This window comes from Peromyscus maniculatus, chromosome 6 (assembly GCF_049852395.1).
Source record: "Peromyscus maniculatus bairdii isolate BWxNUB_F1_BW_parent chromosome 6, HU_Pman_BW_mat_3.1, whole genome shotgun sequence".
NCBI lineage: Eukaryota > Metazoa > Chordata > Mammalia > Rodentia > Cricetidae > Peromyscus > Peromyscus maniculatus.
The window spans coordinates 61,624,934-61,650,851 of NC_134857.1; the positions used below are offsets into that span (position 1 = coordinate 61,624,934).

The window sequence follows — 25,918 nt, forward strand, 5'->3', positions numbered from 1 at the left end:
CTATGATAGACTAGTTCACTGGAGGATTCTTGGCATGGGAAGGATTGACTTTCCTACTAAAGTAATGATAATGTGTATAGAGCTCCAGATGGAGAATTGTCTTCCCTCTCCCCACTTTTCTTCTCACCCCATCTTGGTTCCTCTTCCTCTTCCTTGTCTTCCCCCCTCTTCCTCCTTCTTCCTTCCCTGCAGCTGAAGTTTTCCTGGTCCTGCCTGGCCCGCGGTCAGGACAAATCTCTCTCACCAGACAGTCCCACAGCCAAGTAAACACATAGAGACTTATATTACTTAAAACTGTATGGCCGTGGCAGGCTTCTTGCTATCTAGTTCTTACATCTTAAATTAACCCATTTCTATAAAACTATACCTTGCCACATGGCTCGTGGTTTACCAGTATCTTAACATCTGCTTCTCATGGCAGTGGCAGCCGGCAGCGTCTCCTCTCTCAGCCTTCAACTTTCCTGAATTCTCCTTCTCTTTGTCCCGCCTATACTTCCTGCCATGCTACTGGCCAATCAGCACTTTATTTATTAACCAATCAGAGCAACATATTCACAGCATAGAAAACATCCCCCAGCACTCCTCCCTTCTTTTCTCTCTCTCCTTGAAAATATACATACCCTTATAATCTACTTGTATTATTTTGAAAGTTCTTTTAAAACTTTTATCAGTACTTCACCATAACACTACTTCTTTATGAAAAAGCCAAGTTCTTTTTTGTTAATGTTTCTGCTTCCTAATGTATAATACACTCTTCCAACATAGGTGTGCTCTACTTCAAGGAGTAAGGAAAAAAGACAGTGGAATATGTCAACCAAGCTCCTTCATCACTTAACTTCTCAATTGTGTCTTTACGTGAAGGCTGCATGCATGCAGATCAAGCAAAGGACATGGTTTAATATAATCCTTTGATTATTTTTCCTTATATTCTATCAAATACAGTGCAGAGCTTGAGTCATAGCACAAGGAAGCAGCAGTAGCCATAGCAGTGAAGCCCCTCAGCTCAAGCTGTGTCTGGTTTGTTTCTGTGGCTCTGATTGTTTCTGATCTAGCTTGATTTTCTGTCCTCTGTGCAATGTATAGTTCTTCCAGCAAACTGGCTTATACACAAGACATAGAGAATGAAAGTTTCTGCCAACATTGTTGTGAGGACTAATTATAAAATTCTTAGCTCAATGTTTGGCATGCAGAGGGCAGGAAGTATTTATTACTTTTATTTCAGGTCAAAACTGACAAGTCTTGATCTGAAGACACTGTTCTTCTAAATGGGTATTTCTTGTACTTGTTGACCAAGACCTACAATAAGGAAAATTTGAAAAGTGTCATCATGCTGTATGTATATATACAGGAGACCATGTTTTTTTTTTTTTTTTTTTTGTTTTTGTTTTTGTTTTTTTTTTTTTTTTTTTTTTTTTTTGGTTTTTCAAGACAGGGTTTCTCTGTGTAGCTTTGCGCCTTTCCTGGAACTCACTTGGTAGCCCAGGCTGGCCTCGAACTCACAGAGATCCGCCTGGCTCTGCCTCCCGAGTGCTGGGATTAAAGGCGTGTGCCACCACCGCCCGGCGAGACCATATTTTTAAATGTCATATTTGCAGCAGTAGCCTATGACTGTAATCGCAGCACCTCAAGTCATGGAGGCTAGTGGTTACCAGATTAATGGTCAGGTTAACTGTGTGACAAGACCCCATTCTCAGCATTGAGAACTAAAAAGGGCTGAGGACTGTAGCTCAGGGGTAAAATGCTCACCTAGGCTGTTAAGGAAAAAAAAAGAAGGAATTAAGTAGGGAAGGAAAAGTTAACTTTAGTGTATAAAATGATTTGTGCTGCTACTATGTTTGTTATTTGCACTTTTACATACTTTAAAGTCTGTACCACTGGAGCTAGAAAACAGATTGACATTGACTATGAGAAGCACATTCCCTGGAGCAGCTGGAACTTTTGGTCAAGTGGGTTCTTAGCACACAAGTGGCTGTGAATTCACCCTTGACCTTGCAAAACACTGTGTTTTTTTGTCCATTTTTCTTTATTTTTGTTCTGTAGCAAAATGGGTACAAATCACTTCTAAAAATTCCCAACTTGAAATCAAAAATACTTTCTATTCTAACCTGGAAAACCCAGGAGGAATTCCTGAAAGTCTAGGTTCAAAGTTTCCATCAGCAGCCATTATGACTTTTATCAACTTGACCTGGATGGTTTTTAAAAATCTGAGGGAACTGGATGCAGAGATCCATGGCTAGGCCCCCGGTAGAGCTCCGGGAGTCCAATTAGCAAGAAAGAAGAGGGTTTATATGAGCAAGAATTGTTGAGACCAAGGTTGGATAAAGCATAGGGACAAATAGCCAAACGAATGGAAACACATGAACGATGAACCAATGGCTGAGGGGCCCTCAACTGGATCAGGCCCTCTGAATGGATGAGACAGTTGATTGGCTTGATATTTGGGAGGCATCTAGGCAGTGGTACCAGGTCCTGTGCTCATTGCATGAGTTGGCTGTCTGAAACCTGGGGCTTATGCAGGGATGCTTGGCTCGGCCTGGGAGGAGGGGACTGGACCTGCCTGGACTGAGTCTACCCGGTTGATCTCAGTTCTTGGGGGAGGCTTTGCCTTCGAGGAGATGGGAATGGGGGGTAGGCTGGGAGAAAAGGGAGGGTGCGGGAGGGGGGAGAACAAGGGAATCCATGGCTGATATGTAGAACTGAATTGTATTGTAAAATAAAATTAAATTAAATTTTAAAAAAAAAGAATTGTACTAATACATTTAGTGATAATGGAAATGATTGATCACCTACTTACCCTGCCATTGACCACTTGCTGTGTTGGTACTGTTGGACTGCACTGCCTGCCCACTTCTTTTGGTGAACTCTCCCTCCTTTGACACAGGAATTCAGGGTTTAGTTACAGAACAGCTTAGCAGCCAGACGGTCCCCCATCATATTCAGAGTCAGTAACACAAGCCCAGGTCAAAGAAAGAGTTTCCTGTACATCTCACAGCTCTTCTTAAGTTTTCAGTGAAATCAAAGAGAAGACTAGAGCTATGACTCAAGGCGAACTATCCCTTCTGAGTGCTAAGAAATGTAGGAAGTAGTTATTCTTCTCTTGTTCTTGGTAGAACTGAAGAAACAGACAAAAGATATTAGAGAGTTTGAACAGGTCTGCTTGCTTCCTGAACTATGCACTCATCACAACACTGGGCCCTTAGTGGCTTCTGCTCTGTTTGTTTGTCATATTTCTGCCTCCTAAAGATAATGCTTTTTTTTTCTTTTCTTTCTTTCTTTCTTTCTTTCTTTCTTTTTGGTATAGAAAGGGCTTGTCACTTAAGGGAGACATATTGTTTCAAAGATTCTGGAATTTCCGAACAGTTCTTTCCTCATACATGCTCACCTGGTTTCTTTCTCTTTTGTGTTCTGATCTTGACATGATTTGTTTTTAATCATCTGCTGTCTCATTCTTCATGGAATGTGGTTTTGGATTTTAACTCACTTCCAGTCTGGTTCAACTTTTCCAGTCATTCAGACTGCTCATCGCATTTGCATTATGAATGAATTTTATTCATATGTTTACATTTTCCTCCCTATATTTGGAACATAGCTCCATTGAAATCCATGCTTCATTTTTTTTTTCAAATTGGGAATAACATTAACAGTAGTATTTATTTAATTGATTTCTTACCCAGTTACCCATCCCCAAAGCTATGTCTCTGGGAACATTAACAAGTCTAATTTGTTGTCACATTTACTTTAAGCATAAGGATGCCAAGTCTTTCTCTTAGACTCTCTGGGTTGAAAGAAAAAGATTACCCACCTAAAAGCTCTGTGACTGCTTCTCTCATTCCCTTTAGTCTCTCAATTAATAACAAACAGGAGGGTATCATTAGACATGTCAAAGATTCTATTGTGAAAGCATACTGGAATGTTCAGTGTCAAGTAGATATGAAGTTCCCATATTCAGGCTAGTCAGGAAATTATATTGCTGCTGGCATACATCTAGGCATTACTCATTGAGACCTGTTGTTAACGTTTTAAGACTTGCCTTAGAATTTTATCTCTGCAAGGTTACTTCAACTGACTTTTGTATAATCTGAGAGCAACTGGATTAGCACTAAGTAACTGAAGCTACATAATTACCATATAAGGAGGTAAATAATCATGTGGGGGTTTGTTTTACGTCACACTCTGTAAGATTTTATTTTTCAGATTTTTTTTCTTCAGTTCACATGTCAATCAATAGTTTGGAATCCCCTACTTCTTTTTGAGCCTTTGTGTATTAGGCCTTTGGGGATATAATTTACATTATTTTATCTATTTTCTTCTTTATTTACTAAAGTTGTTATTATAGCCTTCATCAAAAGAAATGTGTTTTATTAGGCCTCTTGAGGTATGTCAGCCTCAACACAGTTCTATTTTATATCTAGCTCATAGTAAAGCATGATAAGCTGAACACAAACCATAAAAAAATTATACATTTTTAGGAATGACCAGAGTTTAAATGCTTTCAAATCATAGATCTACTACTTTCTTTTGTTTTTATAACAGAGCACCTAGCACATAGAACAACCACTACAATGTCAAACAAATGAATCAGCTAGATTTTTGTTCATGGGTGCCTTACAAAATAGACATAATACATCATATCATCTGCAATCCACAGAAAGATGGTTGTTCTATATTATTATTTTTGATCTACAACCAAATATTCTAAAGCACAGGAAAAATAGTGATTTTTTTCAATAATCACACAGGCAGGTAGGAAATGGGGACACTGGGTTCATCCCTGGGTTCTCTGACTCAAAATTTCTTGCCTTTCTATGACTCTTAAAATCACAAGTATTCTTCCCAGTGATGTTCTGAGTATAGGTCAGTTTTCTGCGCTCCGTTTCCACTATTCCTATGTCACTTTGTTTTGTCAGCTTGTCCTTCCATTGGTGTGTGTTCCATGTGTGCATACATTCCTCTGTGTGTGTGCACATGCATGCATGCATATACATTTATACACATAAAACCCTGACTTTCTCCCAGTTTTAAAAGCATATATCATTTACAATTGAGTCCTGAGTTGTCATGTGAAGAATTATAAGCCTTGTTTTTATTTTGTACATCTTGAATCAGCGCATTCAAATATTTTATTTTTCTGGAAATCTGTATAAGGGCCATACATTTTTCTCCTTGTACTCTATGTCCGATTAAGGACATAAAGAACCTCACATCCTAGAATTTGAGTCATTCTGGTCTGCATGGGAAGTACATGCTTTCAGGGTGTAGACTAAACTAAAGTTGTGTCCAAAGTTCACCAAGAAACTGTTTTACCCATTTGATAAAAGGTTATATCGTGTTCTGACTCTCAAAGAATGAGGTTATCCCAGTGTCAACAATTATATCATCTTGAACTCTAATCAAAGGAATAGAATGAACCACTTCCCAGACTATCAGGAGCAGCATCAGGAGCACAAAACAGATTCATGGTGGGTGGGCATGTAGAAAAATGCTGTCTTCTTGGTACCAGTATAATAATTTCCATAATAATCTATACAAAACAATCAGAAACCAAAATATATCTTTGCATCGTGGAATCCTTACTGAGATAATCAAAAATAACTGTTTTTGACAAGGGCTTTACAATACTCATTGCATGTGCATTTCCATCATCCATCTTAGCTCACCCTCTTTAAAATCTGAAAGCACAAAAGTCTCAAAGCTCTCATGCATTTAATCATTTTAACCAAATAGGCTTTGTATAAGCTAATTAATTAGCAGCAGTGAATGTTCCAAATACAATTTTGCCATTATTGTTTTCTGCTTAGATAAGTAGCCCTTTGGGAAGACATGAGACATCTCAACAGGTAAAGATATTTTCTCCCAACCCTGATGAACTGAGTTCAATGCCTGGGTACTCGTGGTAGAAGGAGAGCATTGACTTCCTCATGTTTTCCTTGGATCTTTATACCCATGCATAACACACACACACACACACACACACACACACACACACACACACACGTTATTTTTTTTTAAAACAGCCTGTTAATTTCACCATAAAAGCAAATGAGTGCTCAAATCAAGTATGTTTTTCACTCTTCTGCGTTTCTGATACAGAAGTTTAACTCAAACTATTGCTGTCTGTTTGCCTTTAAAGTAGACTCTTATTGTGGACTATTATGATCAAGTCCTTGAAGAGAAAAGTGAAGTTATTAGTAGAGCCTGCTACAAAAGCAGGTTTCTCCATTATGTGTGATGATTCCTAATGACAGAGAGGAAGGAGATTACCCACAAAGGGAAATTCTGTGGCTCCCACCAGAGTGCTATTTCCAGTAAAATATCTCCACACATAGAGTACAGCTAGAACACCGACCATACAAGCTTTAGATCATCTCACTTTTCTTAAATTCTTGACTCCATTTATGTCCAGATTCCATAATCAAAGACACAGCAGCCTTCAACTCAGACTGTTCCTGTCTTCTGTAGCCTCACAGCCTGCATCCTTTCCTCAACCAAGAGCAATGTTCTCGTATATGCTGCTGGGTCAAAAGCATACCCACCCCTATCAAGCACTTGTAAGTGTCTTCCTTCCTTCCTTCCTTCCTTCCTTCCTTCCTTCCTTCCTTCCTTCCTTCCTTCCTTCCTTCCTTCCTTCTTCCCTCCCTCCCTCCCTCCCTCCCTCCCTCCCTCCCTCCCTCCCTCCCTCCCTCCCTCCCTCCCTCCCTCCCTCCCTCCCTCCCTTCTTCTTCTTCTTCTTCTTCTTCTTCTTCTTCTTCTTCTTCTTCTTCTTCTTCTTCTTCTCTCTCTCTCTCTCTCTCTCTCTCTCTCTCTCTCTCTCTCTCTCTCTCTCTTTCTCTAGAAATGTGATAGATTTTGCTTGCTTGCTTGTTTTTCCAGACTGAGTGTCTCTATTGACACAGATTGGCTTCATATTTACAGTGATCCTGTCTTAGCATCCCAAGTTCTTTAATACCCATATGGCACCATTCTGCTTTACTCTTGGAATGGTTTTTATATGCTGCAGCTGCTCTCACAGCCCTTGGCATCCTCTCTGTGTTGTGGCTCTTACCTAAATGTCATAGTTTGTCCATAGAGAGATGAGAACATTACAATGGCTCTGGAATTCGTCATCAGTATCTAGTGCAGAATGTACCAGTTACACAGAACAGTCTGTTGAACAAATTACCTTCTTTCTTACTCCCCTTTGAAAGCCATATCATACTATATCAACAGATGGTAGACACTCTCAGGAGTGTGGGGTGGTACAGTATTGTTTCACAGGAATATTTGTGTTCTTTGTTGCCATAGGTGATTTTTGTGACCTGTGTAAATTCTGACTATATAATATAAGTTCATTTTAGTGGAGTGTCCAACATGAGAAAACACAATGCAAGAACAAAACATTGTTTATTCTACAATTTGTGAAGGTGCTCAAATCTGGGAAAAAACACTAAAGACATCATAGCAGAATAGGAATGTCATAGAGTGATTGCAAAAGAATGTGAAAATAAATGATAATATTAGCCAAAAAAAAACATTTGCCACTGGTACCTTAGCTTCTGTTGACACGAGAATTTTATGATTACTTGTTACATTATGGGCATCTATTAAAACACAATTCTTTGTAATTAAGGTAGTCATGTCCAGTAGACATGACCAATAAAATTGTTTTTGGTGGAATTTTATCTTATTTCATGTAAAGAAAGGCAATGAGTATGAACTTATAAACTGATATAGGAGATGTGAACTAAACAGTTTTCATAGCTAAGTTCCTTAGCAGAGAGGTCATCATGGCCATAAACAGACTCAAATGTCATGTTAGGGCTCACTATTGTAAAACGCTAATTCCCTCTTTGACAGAACAGCTAATGAATAATAAATATTATAAATATTAAATAAATATTATAAATAATAAATCTCAGTTAGCAGAGTGAGAAGTTTGTTCATAGATCTCCTCTGTGGAGTCAGATAAGCTATGTGTGTAAACCAAGTGCTGAACAGAGATGCCAAGGCATACCAATAGGCAATGTCACTTTACACAGCACAGACCAGCATAAGTTATCAAATCATGTTTCAATAATTATTTTTCTTTGCTAAAATACTACAACTTAGATAATTAAGTACAATAAACATTTTGTGTATAGAAATTTCTAAGCATAGAGAAGGCTTATTTGTTAAAATTTATAACTATTATTTTGCTTTACTTTATAACAATTTTCCTAGGCAAGTTGTTTCACTTTTGCTTGGAAACTATATCCCTGTAGATGCACACAAATATAAGGCATGTAGAGTGTAATCTAGAGGGCTATTTCATTGTCATGGTTAGTGGGACTTGGTCTTCCAATCTAAAGAAGACAGCATTGTTCACATCTGCAGCAGCCCATAGCAGAGTTAGTGAACACCTTTAGGCAAGAAAGAATGTACCTCCTGGAGCACAAGCAACAGGTTTCAGAAGCACTTTGGGAAAACTAAAGTTTCTGGAAGCTGTGTACACACCTTACACAGTAAACCATCTCAACAGTATTAAAAGTAAAGGTTAATTCTGAGGTTTAATTTTTAAAACCAGATATATATTTCTAGAAAAATTAAATGTTTAAATTTTTAGAATTGTATTAATACCCCTTTACCACTTGTGATAGGATGTGTAGAATTATCTTGTCTATTGTTAATTGCCAATAAAAGTAAAAGAAGGGTCAATTAGAAGATCGCTTGAGAGGATAGCCTAGACTGGAACTTGTCAAAGTCAAGGCATTGTCAGAGCATAGGACCACAGTGACCTTTTGTGGGACTTGGTGTGACAGTTAGAGAAAGGAGCAAAGGGTGGCTGCCAACTGCAGCATTGCTATTTACTGAGGTAGTAAAGCATGCAGGATGAAGTTCTCATGTAAATCACATCCAGTGCTTTGAAAATTCAGGCATTATCAATGGAAAGAATGAAAGCAAAATACAGACAAGTCCCATCCATGCAGGAAGAATTGCCGGGGTCGGGGTGGGGGAGACCAGGCAACAGAGCCTGTGAACAGCAGACTGACAGGCAGAAAGCAAACCCATAGAGCACAATGCACTACACCTACGTGAGACCATGAGATTTGGCCACCTATGTGTCACACGTGACTCTCAAAGCCATTCCAACCACCTCTGTAGGCAATTGCCAAGGCGTGATTTATTACTGTCTAAATTTTCATTAGTTATACACTGTAGTGCTGGTCCCCTTAAATTATTTTAAATTTATTTTGTTTTATGTGTCTGAATATTTTGCCTGAGTTATGAATGTACACTGCATGGGTGCCTAGTAGACTTGGAGGTCAGAAAAGGGTGCTGCATCCCCTGTAACTGGAGTTACAGATGGTTGTGAGCTGCTGGAAATGGAACTCAGGTCCTTGGCAAGAACAAAAGTGTTTTTAACTGCTAAGACATGTCCCCAGCTCCCTGATTAGTCTATTTTAAATAAAAACACTCAGAATAACCTCCTTCATTTAAGACCCATACAATGTTAAAATGAAGTGGTGTTTCTTCTCTTGACTGTTAAATATATTGAACACACAATTAAGAACATCTATCAAATACAGCGACCTCTCTGGGCTAGGATCCCTCTACACATTGCACAGCTCTTCTCAATGGCTGCTGAGTGAAATGTTGAGTGAGGAGAGATCTCTGTGAGAATGCATTCTCTAGCATTCTGGGGTGGAGTGAACACCATTTCAAGCTTTGCAAGGGGGTGTTAGCTTTGTTCTAACTGTTTTTACTTCATATTCTTTCTTACTATCTGTCATTTCTTAAGCACTATAAAGAGCAATTTCACGAGTGTCCAATGTGGTAAGGTAAAGGTCACATTACACTTTGCTCACAAGTGTTTTCAGCTACCAAGAGCTATTCAGGGTTTTTGTTTTTGTTTTTGTTTTTTGTTTTGCCTGTCATTGTTTTTGATTTATAGGAAAAAATTTCTCAGAGCTTAGCACAAAACAAAACAAACTTCGCTTGGCTTCCCACAGATGCCACTGTGGAAAGTGCTTTGGGGGATAGTTACTCCTGTGGTACAGCTTTACCTAAAAAGCGAAAATAGTTGGCTCACACTCACCAACTGCCAGCTATCCCACCCTGTGCTTAGCAAGGCATCTGCTTCCATGGAGTGCTTCCCTGGAGCTTCGATCTCAGGTGCAAACACCGAGGTGCAGTTCCTTCTTTATCTTGCACTGCAAACAAGTTAGGGAGAGAGATTCAAAGGTAAAGGTGCCTTGTTTTACAAATGTAGCTACATCCTGTGGCTCAAGTATCAGAGAATGAGAAAACAAGAGCCCCTTGCAATTGTTAACCCACCAAGTTTGGAAGATATGGTACTTAGGAACATGAGCAGCACTTCATTTCAGCTAATTTTGGTCAACCTTGCCATCTTATTTTTTTTAATACATGAGACTAGGCGAGGTCTTACTGCTTTGGGAATTTTATGGAGCTGTGAAGTTCATGGCCTCCAAATAGCCATCTCAGGCTTCAAAGGGAAGTCACTATTTCGAAGTGCTGGCTTAAGCCCAGTTACTTACTCTTAGGGTCTCAAAGTCTGATGGAGACATATCAAGGTAAATTCAATCACAGTGCTCTTTTTTATGAGACTTTCTCTCTCTAGAGTCTTGATATACCACAACTGGCTATCTTCCCTAGGAATTTTCACTCACATATATAATCTCCATCACCCACACAGTATCAAACATCTGTTCCTCCATCGGAATGCAAGCATTGGCTTTCCTTTGCTGGCTTAGAAATAATTTAAAAACAAAACCCAGATTAGTTTTTTGCATGAGTTTAGATAAGAGCCAGGGGAAAGTAAAAAGAAGCACGCTGAAATGGATTGTTCCAGGGCATTCTTGTGCATTTAGTGAACTGCCTGTCAGTTGTTCCTGGCAGGCAGTTTTGTCTGCATGCCCTGTCTACAGCTTAAGCTCTTAACATCAAAGCTATGTGCAATATATCAGCTTGACATTATATAAATGAGGCTGGAGACACCTCTGTGAAGGCTGTTACACAAGGCTTGACTTTTGAAATCCTTTTCCTTTCTTTCTGAGATGAATCTTCTCCATGCTACCTGGGCTGGCCTTGAACTCCTGGGCTCAGTCTCTTGAGCAGCAGGGAGTACCGGCACATACCTGACTTTGAACTTTTTTGATTTGGTTGTTTTACTTTTAACTACTATAATATAGCCCAATATGCATTCCTAACTGTGTTAGGCATGAATGAAGTGTAACCCTTATCAGTCTAAAATATGTTGCATGCAGTTGACTGAGAACACCATACCATAAATCATAATTGACACTATAATTTTCAGTTGCTATGCTACTCAAGATAAATATTTGTGTGTATTTGTCCAGAGGAGCCTCATTGTAAACGCCATACTTTTAAAATAGCACTCACCATGCAAACCCCAATGAAATGACAAGCTAGAGACTTTTAGAAAGCAGTTACTATTATTGTGAATTTATGAGCAGTTCAGATTGTACTTTTCCAAGCAGGGAGGCAGCTTTTCTTTTTTCTAAAGAAGAGGCAAAGATGATAATAAGTGCATAAAACACTTAATGTAGCCACAATAAACACCGAGCACTAAAACACTGGGTATCAAATGTCTCACTGGAGAAGCTGTTGAGGCGATTTGCTTTCGTAACCAGGCTTGCTGCCTGGCTCCAGTAACACCAATTCACTCCATTACACTACTAGTACTTTGTTTGACCTTATGGGCTGCCAGATACTTTTCAATAATAGAAATGAAAATGTATTTGTCTCACGGCTCCTCTTTTCTATCAAGTTCACTTTTTGTGATCTGCACCTACCATGGTTTGTGTAATACTTGTCTGGACGCTTACATGATTCACAGCAGAAAACTGTCCAGTTGGTTATCTCTAAGTGAGAGAAGACTGCAGAATATTTGTCTTGGGATACATGAGCTTCATAAGGGCTAAACCTTCTATACTCTGGTGCATAGTGCCCACCCTGTAGGCTTCTGGAAAATGTTTGCTAAATGAGTCAATAGATGGATTAGAGTAAGATTGGTGACATCACTGTCCTGAAGGGAAGAGCTGAAAACCATGCTGTGGATCATAGGGTATTCATTTATTTGTTGACATTCCAGAATATGGCCATCTACTGGCCCATAATGGATCCCCATCTTTATGAGATAAAGGAAATAAAAAGCAGAAGATAGAAAATCAAGTCCAAGTGGCCCTCTACATCTTTCAAGTTTAACAATCCAATCATAAATATTTAAAGATTTTTAAAATATTTATTTATTTATATTTATGTGTTTGTTTGTTTGGTGGGTTGTACATGCAGAAACACATTTGTAGATGTCAAGGAATAATTTGTGGAGAGACCTGATTATCAAATTTGAATCATTATGCTGGTCCTTAAATACTTTTAAATATCAAACATATTGTTTGAATTTTCCCTGTGCTAAATATAGAAGAAAAAGTCTGAAAGTCTGGTCTGAACAATGGCCATTTGCAATAGGAAAGAAATTAGAAGGTGTTCTTTTCTCTAACTTCTGTTCTCCATTGTCTGCTCATTCTGAAAATCCACATAAGCCACCCAGGAGAAGCAAAATTTGGAAAATGCAGACCTTCCTCTCTTCTGCCCACAGACTGTTCACTGCACCCAGAGAAAAGTACACTGTTAATTTTTTCATGCTTTATTATTGGTGGGGAATCTTCTAGGGAGGGGGTACTTTTCATTTATTCTGTTCAATTTAACCCTCTGAAAGCTGAAGCATTTTGCAGAGGAATCAATCAGTCTACACATACACATGGCAAGAGGCTTTACTTCCAACTTTCCTCATTTTTGAAAGGCTTTGACATGGAGGCTTCGTTGAAACCAAGATGCATCTATTTTGCTGGCCCAATACTATAGGCCTGTTTTTGAAGCTTTCTTCTGTATTGATGTTATTGGCTGTACTGTCACCTTGGTTCCAACTGTAGCCTTTCTGCTCAGATTCCCACAGACCTAAAAGCAGCAGAGAGAGCTGACAACCTGGGATGGCAGTCAGCTGTATATCTCTCAAATCACTCTTCACACCCCATCTTCCATCTGGCACTTTAATATATGCATATTGTTTGACTTTTCAAAACATCATGTTATTTTTTGTAGACAGATTATAAAATTTCGGATTTTCATAATCATGAAATGTGTGCTATTAACTTCTGAAGAGTCTCTTAACTTACATTTCATATAAATATATACATTTTTCTTTATATCTTTAAAATTTGAAAATATTTTTCATTGTGCTTTCATATTGGATAGATAATTAATCAAAGCCAAAGTGGTAAAATGAAAAATAATACCTTTCCTAGGTCATTAATTTTATCCTTAACATAGTTCCTGGTTATTATGTGTGTTCTACCAAAAGAAATGTGTTACCTGGACAATGAGAAAACACAGAGTATATATATATAAACACAGAGTTAATTTATCAGATCTCTCAGAAAAATCCAAACTTTGTAGTAAGTCCTATACTAATGTTAGGGAAGTCCAGGCTACTGAAAACAAACAGATGATTGGATGGAGTGCTCTTTGAGAAGCTGTTATGAGTCTATGTCCATCCATAGAAGGAAGAAATGAATGGGCAGAGCCTGGGGTGAGTGCAATATGTGTTAGGAAGAGACTGGATGAAGGGGAAAAAGTGTCCACATCTTTCATGAGCAGGGAATAGACAAAAGGGCTAATTGTGGGGCCTGGATATTGGATGAGGATTTGGATTTTATGGTTCAGAGGAGAAATCACACAGTCAATGATATCTTATTTTTGGTGAATTAAGCCACATTTCAGTAACAGAGCGCAAAAGCAGTGTGAAGGAACTCAGGATACAAGGCTCAGAGTTGGTGTACACAAATACTACCAATGAGAAAGAAGATCTGATACAATGGTACTTTATTATAATAGATGTTGCTGTTTTCATTGGATTTCCCAATGAAATCCATAGTTGCAATAGAAAAAAATGAAAACAAGAGGAATATATGAGAAAACAATGAAAAACAATCATTCTCATCCTTTGACATTACTGTTAAATTTTTATTTTGTTTTAATTGATGCATGTTGAAATCACCATTTATTGAGGATATTTTAAGAATAATTTTTATTGTTTCTTTTGTTAATATAAATTCTTAAAGGATGTCATTTTATTGGCTTCCCATCATTCTGTAGTTTGAAGGCACATTATTCTAATATTATAACCTTATATTTTTCACATTTTCATTATTTTAAATATCATTATAAATCAACATGAAACAACACAAGTGTCTTATTAGATATTCTGCCTCCTGCATTTATTTGAATAAGTGATATCATTTACATTGTAGAAAATCCTGCACTTGTTCATGCACTTATTTTGGCCTAATTTTCACTTTAACTAGGATATGGCAAATCTTACCTTGAGTCAGCATTAAAAATTGAACAAAATTGTGAACTTTACTGCTTCTGATAAAAAAAAATTCAAACTTCCCCACCTTTCCTGAAATTACCAACTTATTTTGTTTCCTGTTTTTCTTTTTATGGTGCTCTAATGAATTCTCCTCTACATAGGTATGTAGGTTGCCTCCATTGTTTCTCTGTTTCAAGTAACAGTGTGATGAGTGTGTTTGCACTCATTTTAATTATGGGGACATGATACATGCCAGTCTCTGGTCTCCACTGAATTCAGCTTCAGCTCTGAAGAGGCATACATTCACTCATGTAGGCGCAGTTCAGGAATTCCAGTTCACTCACTCCATCAATAGCACATTTGTAACTTTTTCTAAACCATGCATATGAAGTGGTATATCTTCCTTAGTATGCAAACATGACCTCATTTTGTTCTGCATGAATTAATGGATTTTGTTTTATTTTCTTAAGCTTACAGATTATTCAATGTTTTATCTGTAGGTTGCTCATTTCTTCCATCTGATTATCTCTTTTTGGATATATTCTAGATACTAGCCTACTGACAGTCATGATTTGATATGGCATGTTGTAGCTGGAGTTTTCTCCAGTCCTGCTCAGACCCAAGTAAATACACAGAGACTTACATTACTTATAAACTGTATGACTGTGGCAGGTTTCTTGCTCTCTAGTTCTTATATCTTAAACTAACCCATTTCTATTAATCTATACCTTGCCACGTGGCTCATGACTTACCAGTATCTTTATATGTTGCTTCACCTGGCAAAAGCTGGCAGCATCTCCTTACTCAGCCTTCCACTTCTCAGAAATCTCCTCTCTGCTTATCTTGCCTATACTATACTTCCTGCCTGGCTACTAGCCAATCAGCATTTTATTTATCAATCAATCAGAGCAACACATTCACAGCATATAGATATCCATGGCAGCATGCTCCAAGTGACTGCCTTGTGCCTTAATTCTATTATATTAAAAGAATGTAGGGTAATTTCTCACACTGATCTTCAGTGATTTAGATTGTAATAGTTTATTTTTAAGTTTTATAATTTTTAAATATGTGTTTGCATTGCTTTTTCTCCTCTGTCTTTGTGTGCATGGCTAACTGAGTGCAGTTGTCTTAGAAGCTATAAGAGGATGACAAATCCCCTGGAGCTGGAGATGTATATAGTTGGGAACTACCCAATATGGGTATTGGGAACCAAACTCTGGTCTTCTGTAAGAACAGTAGATACTCCTAACCTCAGAGTTAAGTTTAAGTTCTTCTGACATGATCATGCATTAACTACAAGGCCATTTTCTAAGTTAAAGAAAGTGAAGAGCAGAAAATAAGAGGAAAGTTGATACAATGTACAAGAGTTTTCATTGTGAGTCTATGTTTGAACTGTAGAGATAGTATTAATGTTATTGTTCTGAAATTTCATACATTAAAGTAATGGGCTTTGATAGAATTCACCTCTCTTCCTCCCCTCTAATTCTTCTTCTATTTCTCTTACTTTTCTCTCCTGACTTCATATATAGATAGATATGATATAGATATAGATACAGATACAGATATATAGAGATACACACACACACATACACACACATGCACACTTAGTGCTTCCTATATGTACATGGCTGTAAAACCATCTACTGGAGCATAAGTAGCCTCTATGGGACCTCATCCCTGAAGGAAACTCACTGTTCCCCTCTCAACAGCCATCAGTTGTCAACAGCTCCTCAGTTAGGGAGGGAACTTCATGAGTAAATCACTCATCCATGCTGGCATTTGGGCTGATTTGATCCTGTGTGGGCCTTGGGAGTGTAGTCACAGCCACTATGAGCTCATGTGTGCAATAACCTTCTCATGGCTATCGGATATGTTTCACTATTGGCAGATTATTACTTCCAGATTCTCCTCTACAACCTACTTGTCTAGCCACGGGTTCTTGAACAAATAATGGTACCAGGTTTTGGTTTCTTTTGTGCAATGGGACTTAAATCCAATCAGAGAATGGTTATCTACATAATATGTGTGCCATTATTGCACCAGTGGGTGTAACTTGGTAGGTCAGTTGTTGTTTTTGGTCACTGTGTTTATAGCTGGACAAGACTGTTGATTATTTTGCCCCAAGTAGTGTGAAGATCATCGTCCACCACTGTGAAAAGTGGACTGTAAGGATGAAAGCTCCATGCCAGTGTCAGCTTGATTTCCACATGTCCTGTGATTAAATCATAAGGTGTCTTCAGCAACAGAGTCTTATCATAAGATTCTGGAGGATAACCAAGAGAGAATACCTTGCATTGTTGAGGGATCTATGAGACCTCGCTGGCCACAAACAGGCATTGGTTAGAAACTTGGTAACAGTTGTATAGATCGACAAGGTATTTTCCTGGTGTTTCTCTTTTACCTTAATCATACATTTGAATTTTTAAAAATAAAACTGTAGAGGAAATTTTTCAAGCTGCCCATTCATGGCTTAGATGCTCTTTACTTTTATATTTTCAGGTGAGCAGGTAAAGCTTTATTTGCAATACTTTTGGAGTCATTGTGCTTTCTGAATCAGAGAACTAATGACTTTAATTAGTGATGGAAATGTGGAAAGTCTGTTTTGCTCTTCTAAAGCCTTAATCTGTATTAGACCTGAATTTAGACCTTTAGATCTTTCATCTTTTTATCTCTTTGAATTTTTAAACTCATAATTCATCCCTGGCACTGGGCTCCAGGAGAGCCATGGATTAGCATATAGAGCATGTATTTTTAATTGTCTAGTATGAATAAATAATATTCACATCACCCTTAGTTTGTGATGATGGAAATAAGTGTCTTACTCCTTACAGACTGTTCCTCAAAATTCATCTACATAGAGTTTTGTAAAACAATTACACTTTGCTTTGCCTTTCTTCTCTCTCTCTCTCTCTCTCTCTCTCTCTCTCTCTCTCTCTCTCTCTCTCTCTCTCTTTTTTAAATAGATAAAATATCATAAACGAATCCTAGATTGGCCTCAAGCTTGCAATCCTCCTGTCTCAGCCTTCTTCTGTGTCATGGTATTTCAGTTATATACCTGCTTCCGAAGGCTTCCTCCTGACTTGGGTTGAAAGTAGTTTTGCTCTCCATGTTCTTCCAGCACTAGTCTGACTATCTTGGTGTACATGTGGAAAAGGAATACATTGTCACTTTCTAAAACAGTTAATGAGGGATTTCTTTTACTTTCAGCAAGTCACCGAAACCACGAGTCCTTCAGTGTCACCCCCTTCGGCGTTGTCACTGGACCTGCTTAATAATGCCGTGACCGCCTTCAGTACCTTGGAAGAGCTGATTCGCTATCTAGAGCCCGACCGATGGCAGATGGACTTGGACAGCCTGTACAAACCAGCATGGCAGATTGTGGGCAAAGCGTTTCTTTATGGGAAAAAAAGCAAAGGTAAGCTTCCTCTTCAGATTAGGATGTCTGTCAGTGACTGATGTTTTCCGATTCATTTGCCACAGTTTCTAAAATGGAGAGTTCCAATGCCTTTGGAGATGTGCTAAAACAACCCATCTTATTATCTTCTAAGCACAGGGACATATTAAATGAGGATATAAACAAGAGGGATATCAGACACTTCTGTTGAAAATCCCAGTCTCTTTCTGTCTCCTCAAACATTGTTTTGATTGAGCGCTCCATTGGGTTTGATAAGAATCATTGCTAGTAAGCTAATCTGCATTTTGAGATTCAAGAGAAAAGATTAGAGATGAAAAATCAGGTTTAGGGTTTAAAAAAAAAACGGTGATATTTTATAGAAGTCAATTTTGCTATGTGTTCCCTGGGTCAAGGATGCATCCATTTTGTAAACTTAGAAAGTTCTAAAGAGTAGGGGAAATCGTAATTGTTCAACTTGATGAGAGAGAAGTTCCCAAGGTAGGATTCACAGCAAGAAGACAGCAGCCTACAGGGGAACATACAATGGGAACTTTTCTCCTGGTGAATTTTCCTTTGAAACCATCACTTTTGACCAAATTGGTCTTTCTTCTTTTAAGAGCAAAAGTTAAGATATTAACCAAGTTTCCAGTGAAGTTAGCTAGTTCTCACGAGAACATTGGGATTGTGAGAGAGCTGTATCACACAAATGACAATGGAGAGAAGTAGCAGGAAAATTAGACTTCACTCAGAAAACACGGTTGCAGTCTGTCAGAAGTGTCTATCCGGGAATACTTCAGAGACTAGAAGGACAGTAAGAATTTATGTGGAAGGAACAGTGTTTGGTTAATTTGAGCCGTTCACCGTAGCAGATTGCACCAGTCTTTTTCTAAATCCTGTAAGAAGAAACTTGATTCCTGCCTTTCCTTCACGCCCTTACAGCCTTCCAGATCATGAGCTTTCATCTCAGCAGGTCACGTTTGGACCTGCCCAGGCGTGGTATTTCAGTGTGCTGACAGACATGGTTTCCTTTTAAAAGTATTTGAACATGGCTGTGTTCAAGGGCATGGGCAGCTGAATCCTTTCCACATGCTGGATGCTGTTACATGTTTAGCAGATCTGATCTTGACGAATAAATTACAATGGCACTTCCCTTTTCTGCACTTAGGAACAGGAAGTTGAAGCTCTGCACAAGTAGCCGAACATCCCATGAATTGTACCTTTCTTAGCAATACAAATTAGAGGATGAGGTGCATCCACAAGAAGCAGGAGTGAGAAATTGGTTTTAAGCATACATAGAGTTTTGGAGAAGTGATTATGGATTTCAACCTAGGACCTTTCTTTGAGTCATATTGTTAAGCCTGGATCCCCATACCTGCTGCTCATAGATTTGACACATGCTAGCTTATACTGAAAAGAATCTGGGGTTGATCTAGGTCTTTCAAATATTCGTTTAACGCCTTCGCTATCGAAACTCTTTGCAGTTTGCCAAAAACATAAGATTTTTAATTCATACAGTAAGCGTGAGAAAAGTCTTGAATACTTTTAGGACTTTACACACTAAAATGCAAGTGTTGGCTAAGATCTCAAGACAAATCAGCTTCCCTGCAAAAGCCTTTCTAGAAAGGGACAGGGAAATACTTTTAAAAGTGTCTAATTAGACCTTGAAATAGATTTTTCCCAGAATAAACATATCACAATGTTACCACACTGGTTTTAGAAAGACCACCCTCAGATTGCACTACTGTAATATGATAGCCTCGGATTGAATATCTGCAAAAGAAGGAACAGCTAACAAAGTAAAATGTGCCCATGTTTTTGTCAGTATTATCCTCTCTAGAAAAACTTAGAGTGTTTTGACTTATTTTCTTTATAGCCCTTCCTCTAACTCAGGAGTTTTCATTTATATTGTGTGGCTACAAAAAAAAAAAGAAAAAAGAAAGAAAGAAAAGAAAACTTTAAAAAGGTATTTTCTAAGTCATGCTTAAGAACACTTTCAAAGGAGCCTTTTGACTTGTGAGTCAAGCATGATAAATGAGTGGAAGCGGGGTTGAAAGTGTGTTTAAATTTTCACATTGTAGCAGGTACAAGAGCACACTTGGGAAATCCACCCTAGCCCTTTATTGTGGTTAAGTAAACATTTTCAGCAGAACATGTGCAGTCCCCTTTCTAGCTTTGTGAAATGCTGTTTAAATGTGTGTGTGTGTGGTAGGTGAGGATCCTTTAAAAGCTGGGCGCTTCATCCACATTCCAAAGATTTAGATAGACCATACAAACTGTGGCAGTGAGTCTTTGCATTGTCCCTTTTAAAAGTATTCCACTCCCAGTCCAGATTTCATAACTTTCCAGAGAAAAGAGACAAATAAAATCACACATAGCCTTAAAATGAAAATGTATTATGTAAATATATGTATATGTATGTATGTATATATTATTCAGCAAGATGGAATGCTGTAGACTCAGTAGCCTCATTCACATAGCAATTCTATTAACTTTACTAATAATGGATAATCAGTCTTTACAGGGGCTTTCAAGCAATTGACTCATTTGCTTTCAGTTTTTAAAATGCTTTGCTTTCATGGGATCATTTTCAGATGAAATCCTTAAGTAATCAAAATTATGATTTCATATTGAATTAATAAATACATTTTCAGCTGAGAAAATCATTGACATGGGCCCTTTACTATTGCTTTGGACATTCATAGGCTTGACCTATGTTTTTGGTCACTCCTATAGTTGAATATGGTTATAACTTGCAATTAAATATTCATAATCTAATATATTCCTTAGAATTTTTAAAGGCCCCCCTCAACAAACTGTATTAGTTTAATAAAGTCAAGAAAACAAGTGCTTTATTCATATTTACCACCACATGTTAAAACTATTAAAAACTGTCATTGTTACTTTTCAGAATTGGTATATCACAATGATTGTTACTATTTAAAACATCTTTTGCTCAGAAAAAGCACATTTATTTCTATTTTATAATTTTTCCAATATTAATTTAAAGATACTAAACCCAATTCTTTATATGTTTTATAACAATATATTTTAGATAGCTACTAAATTTGAAAAAAGAATTTGAATAAATAGATGGGTTTGAAACATTTAAATTGCATTACACTTGGAATATTTCTAAGAAATAAGATAGGCAAGGCCATAAAACACAAACCAAAATGAAATTAGAATATATATCCTATAATTCCTTTTTCTGCATGGCATTGTTTTTATATAGCTTTCCTGAGGCAGTATTCATGTAAATAAATATTATGGTCCTATGGGAGAATTTCTCTGTGCATCTAATGAAAGGATATTTTGCTTGTTCATGAAAAGCATTTATTTATTTATTTATTTATTTATTTTTGGTTTTTTTCCAAGGCAAGGTTTCTCTATGTAGTTTTAGTGCCTGTCCTGGATCTTGCTCTGAATACCAGGCTAGCTTCCAACTCACAGAGATCCACCTGCCTCTGCCTCTAGAGTGCTGGGATTAAAGGCTCGTGTGTGCCACTACTGCCTAGCCAACAGCAGTTCTTTAAAAAAAATTAAAAGATAGTGTAATTAAACAACTCCCTAGAAAGAATAGAGTCTGTGGTTATGAATTAGACAGGCCTCCATCTTTCAACAAGGGAACAAAAGAAATCTGAAGGAAGCCAATTGTTCCACATTTCAGAGAACACCAATTCCTAGCACACTGAAGATCAGCTTTCCAGCAAGTGTTCTCACTCTGACAAATGTATCATTTCTTTCATGTATTGTCCATTCAGCTGTCTTCAAAACCACATTTTCTTCATTCTCTTTATATTTTGTGTTCCTGATAGCCACAGAGATTGTAGAAGTTCTGTGGAAGGGCTTCAGAAAGCTCTCCTGCACTAATTGTAAGAGCCTGTAATCCTTTTTTAAAATTACGTTGGCCTTTTAATCAAAGCATTCATACTCCTACATGCTATTCTTCCCTGCAATGCTCTCTTTGTCTGCTTTTTGACTAAGGTTAAAAGGTGTAGCCCCTTTTCTCTATATAAAGTTTCCTATTTATAGTTCTCAACTTTTCGTTGGCTCTTTTCTTCATATTGCACAATACCACCTCTTCATTGGTCACTAAGTCATAATGAAGCTTTGTTTACCGTGAAACAGAAAGTTCAATTTGTGAGCTGTAGAGCCATACAACCTAGTTAAAATGAGAAGGGATATTGTTAGGGTGGTCATTCATGGAATAACTAGATCTCTTTTATAAAAAGAGCTTAAAGAAATGGAAGCAGGCTCAAAGCATGAGCATCATTTTTTCCCTCTTGCTTTTCTTTATGCCCCATAGTGGTGAATCTGAACCTTCTCAAAGAGGAGGTACGACTCTACAGCTGCACGCCTCGGAACTTCTCAGTGTCCATACGGGAAGAGCTAAAGAGGACAGATACCATTTTCTGGCCAGGTTGTCTCCTGGTTAAGCGCTGTGGAGGAAATTGTGCCTGTTGCCTCCATAATTGCAATGAATGTCAGTGTGTCCCACGTAAAGTTACGAAAAAGTACCATGAGGTGAGTAGATCATTTTCTTTGTGGTTTTATGGGACATTTTGTTTCCTAAAAACAAAAGACTGAATCTAAAATTCATAGGTGTTTGAAAATGACATGTTCCCATCACTGAAAAACTAAGCACCAGGTCTACAAAGTGCTCCTATTTTCACTTTTAAAATCAAGGCTTTTAATTTTAAGACACAGACATTGAAAATTTAGAAAGTACATGTAGTGGTAGATCATAGCTGATCAGTGAAGCTTTGGTTCTTTTGTTTGTTTGTTTTTGAACTGTTTTTGTTGTTGTTGTTTTCTGTGATACTGGGTTCAAGCTCAGGATTTGTGTATGCTTATCAAGTGCCCCATTGCTGAATTACCACCTCAAGTCCAATGATACACGATTTTTATTTCTTATATCAAGTACACAGCACCTTTCCCAGGAAAAAGAGAGTGAAGCTTTTCAACTATAATTTATTTTCAAACTATTGAAGGAGAATAGTTTAAAGACAAGCAGAGAAACAATTCACTGTCTAATTTTGAGCAATGAGACCTTTAATAATTGTGTTTATATATGGTCCAGTGTCAGAACATAAATACTGTGAGAACATATTTATAGTTAGGCTGATATTCATTATCACACTTGTTGCCTCAAAAAACATGCTCCACATTTTATGAATTCTTTGATATTTTACTTCATAAAAACATAATCTGAACTATTAGCAATTACTGCAATGCAGAGCCTTGGGATCCATCATATTCAAAATCTTCATGAGTGGAGGCAGGCTGAGTGCCACACACCTGCAGCCCCAGCTACCTGGTGGCTGTGAAGGAGAACCACTTGAGCCTAGAAGTCAAAGCTAACCTGGGCAACACAGAAAAACTCAGGATCATTCATGCTGAATAACTGAGTATATCCCACTTTCTCTACCAGTGTGTGTGTGTGTGTGTGTGTGTGTGTGTGTGTGTGTGTGTGTGTGTGTGTATCCAGAGAAGATACTTTTTTGGTTGTTCAGATTTAATTGTTACAATTTTTCAGACTGCACTTGATTAAGTCTGATCCTCTGATGTGACTTTTGTTTAACTTCATTTGATAATTATTATTTGTGCCCCAAAGGATGATTTTTCATGTACAGCATGACATCAGTGAAACCATCTACTCTTGATTCTGCATAAAGTGGTGTCATAAACTGTACTTCTTCTGACACAATTTCATGCTTTTCAATAATGCTATGTTAGTGGTTGAGAAAGTTCAGGAGAAAGCAGGAAGCTGCAGAAGATAAGCAACCCTATTTCTACTCAGATCTACCATTAGCTTGTTGTAGCTTCCAATAAGATACAATCGCTATAAAAATCTGGTAATCATCTAGCCCTTTCTTAGGCTTCATATTTGAAGGTAGTTACCTTCCTTTTAGAAGGCACTGTCTAAAATTGGCATCCAGTAATTTCAGTAGGACTGTCTTTACAAACCATTCTACCTGTTCTACATGTGTGCTCACACCATCTGCTTCCAGATGTCCCCTTGCCAGCATCAGAATATCTGCTCCGTTCAAGTAGATTGTCAGTAGCGCATGGTCCTTGGAGCTCCAGGAAGGCTATGTCAATAACCCAGCTTTTATAATAGTCCTCTAACCTAGAGTTCAATAATGAAAATAACACTTGACCTTCTGATTTTTCTGCCTCAGCTGCATAGCCAGGTCAATGCCAGCTTGAAAAAATGAGACCATTTTCTCAAAGAATGAATGATAGATAAATAAATTATAAAATAAAATTGTTGCCATGATGCTGTTGATAAATACAGTATTGTTAATAAGATCCTTGTGACTGAAAAGATGGTTCAATGGTTAGGAGCATGCACTACTCCTGCAGAGAACCCAGCTACTATCCCCAGCACCCATGTCAAGTGGACCACAACCACTATCAATCAAACTCCAGGAAGACTGGACACATCTGAACCCGAGTGTACTTTCAGTCACACCACATGTACTTGTGTGCTCGCATGCGTACAGGCATATACACACACACACACACACACACACACACACACACACACACACACTCACACAAATAGACAGACAGACAGATAGATAGATAGATAGATAGATAGATAGATAGATAGATAGATAGATAGATAGATAGATAGATATGTTAAACTCTTTTAATGATTCTTAATGCTTTTGTATCAGACACCAGATCCCTTTGTTAGAAAATGTGTTAGAAAGTAAATGTAATTCCTTCACAATTTCTCTATTTCATAAGTAAAACTTTTCTAAAGAGAGGGTCAGGAACTTTACAAGTCCATAAACTTGCACATTACATCTTTCTTGAAACACATTTTAGTGCCCTGTCAGTCATATTATATCTAACCAAGTCATCCTTTAGATATGTACAGAACATTTTATAATGTGTATGCCTGTTTTTTGTGCACATATGTAAACATGACATGGATATTTCAAGCCACAGAGGCCATCGAAGACATCAGATCCCCTGAAACTGGAATTAATGACAGTTCTAAGCCGCCATGTAAATGCTGGGGACCAAACCCAGGACCTCTGCAAGAGTAGTCAATGCTAGTACCCACTGATCTAGTACTGCATCCACCATGTACAGGCTCTTAAAAGGTGCCTGTGTTAGGGAGAAGTTTACTATTCCAAAATCGTTGTTTGTGGGCTAGCAAGATGGATCAACAGGTAAGGACTACTTCCACCAAGACAAAAAACCTGAGCTTCATTCACCTAGCACAAGGAGAGAACTGACCCCTGCTGATCGTCCTCTGAACTCTATAGACACTGTGCCATACACACACACACACACACACACACACACACACACACACACACACACACACACACCCTGCACACAAATAAATTAAAATGAAATAAAAAAATTGCATATGTTTTCTTGCTTCTGCCAAGTGGAAATGTGTGGAAAGTAAGTCTCATTACAGTGTAGTACTGAAAAATACAAACTTCAGTGCCAGTCAGGCCTCGCAGCCTCTCACATTTCTCAGCTGTGTGATTTTGAGAAAGTTATTTAATCCCCCTGGGCCTCGTTTTCCTTATCTTTTGGTTGCCATCCCACATACCCATAACGTTGTATTGGAGATTCGTTGAGTTATTCTGTACAAAACACTTGAATGAGATGCAGCACACTTCAAGTCATTCCTACATAGTATTAACGATCTTCTTCTGTGTCTGGTGTTTTATTATGGTGAATGATTAATGAAGGAGTGAATTCACACTGGGGAAGGGCAGTTGTCTGAAACTAAAGAATCTGTATGATACTCTGATAGCAGGAACGTTTTTCTTGCTTTTCTATTTTCATAACTGGCCCAATAATTTCTCCTTATTTATAACTTCATAAATTTAATTACTCATTTCACATCTTGGTGACAGGAGAAAATGGAGGAGAGAAAACGAGAGAGAATGAGCATGTGTAAACCTTTGTACCCGCATTCTCCAATTAGACCACGAAACTTATAGTTTCATTCACTTGCTAAAATAACTCCATCAGTTGCTAAGTGCCCAATACAGGAATCTGAAGATGACATTTCATATTAGACCAAAACAGGAGTGAACCCAGTTTTACGCATTCTCTGTAAACACCGTACAATATAACTAAGGCCCATCTCAAGAGTTCCTTCAAATATTTCATTT

At 37.9% G+C, this 25,918-nt stretch overlaps 1 protein-coding gene across 1 annotated transcript in view; it reads left to right on the forward strand.

The window, feature by feature from the left end:
• Window positions 1-25,918, forward strand: part of Pdgfc (platelet derived growth factor C) — a 166,019-nt gene that overhangs the window by 136,367 nt on the left and 3,734 nt on the right. The window contains exons 4-5 of the mRNA XM_016003806.3: window positions 17,579-17,786; window positions 22,072-22,289. Coding sequence (XP_015859292.1) covers window positions 17,579-17,786; window positions 22,072-22,289 — 426 coding nt within the window. The remainder of the gene's footprint in view (window positions 1-17,578; window positions 17,787-22,071; window positions 22,290-25,918) is intronic.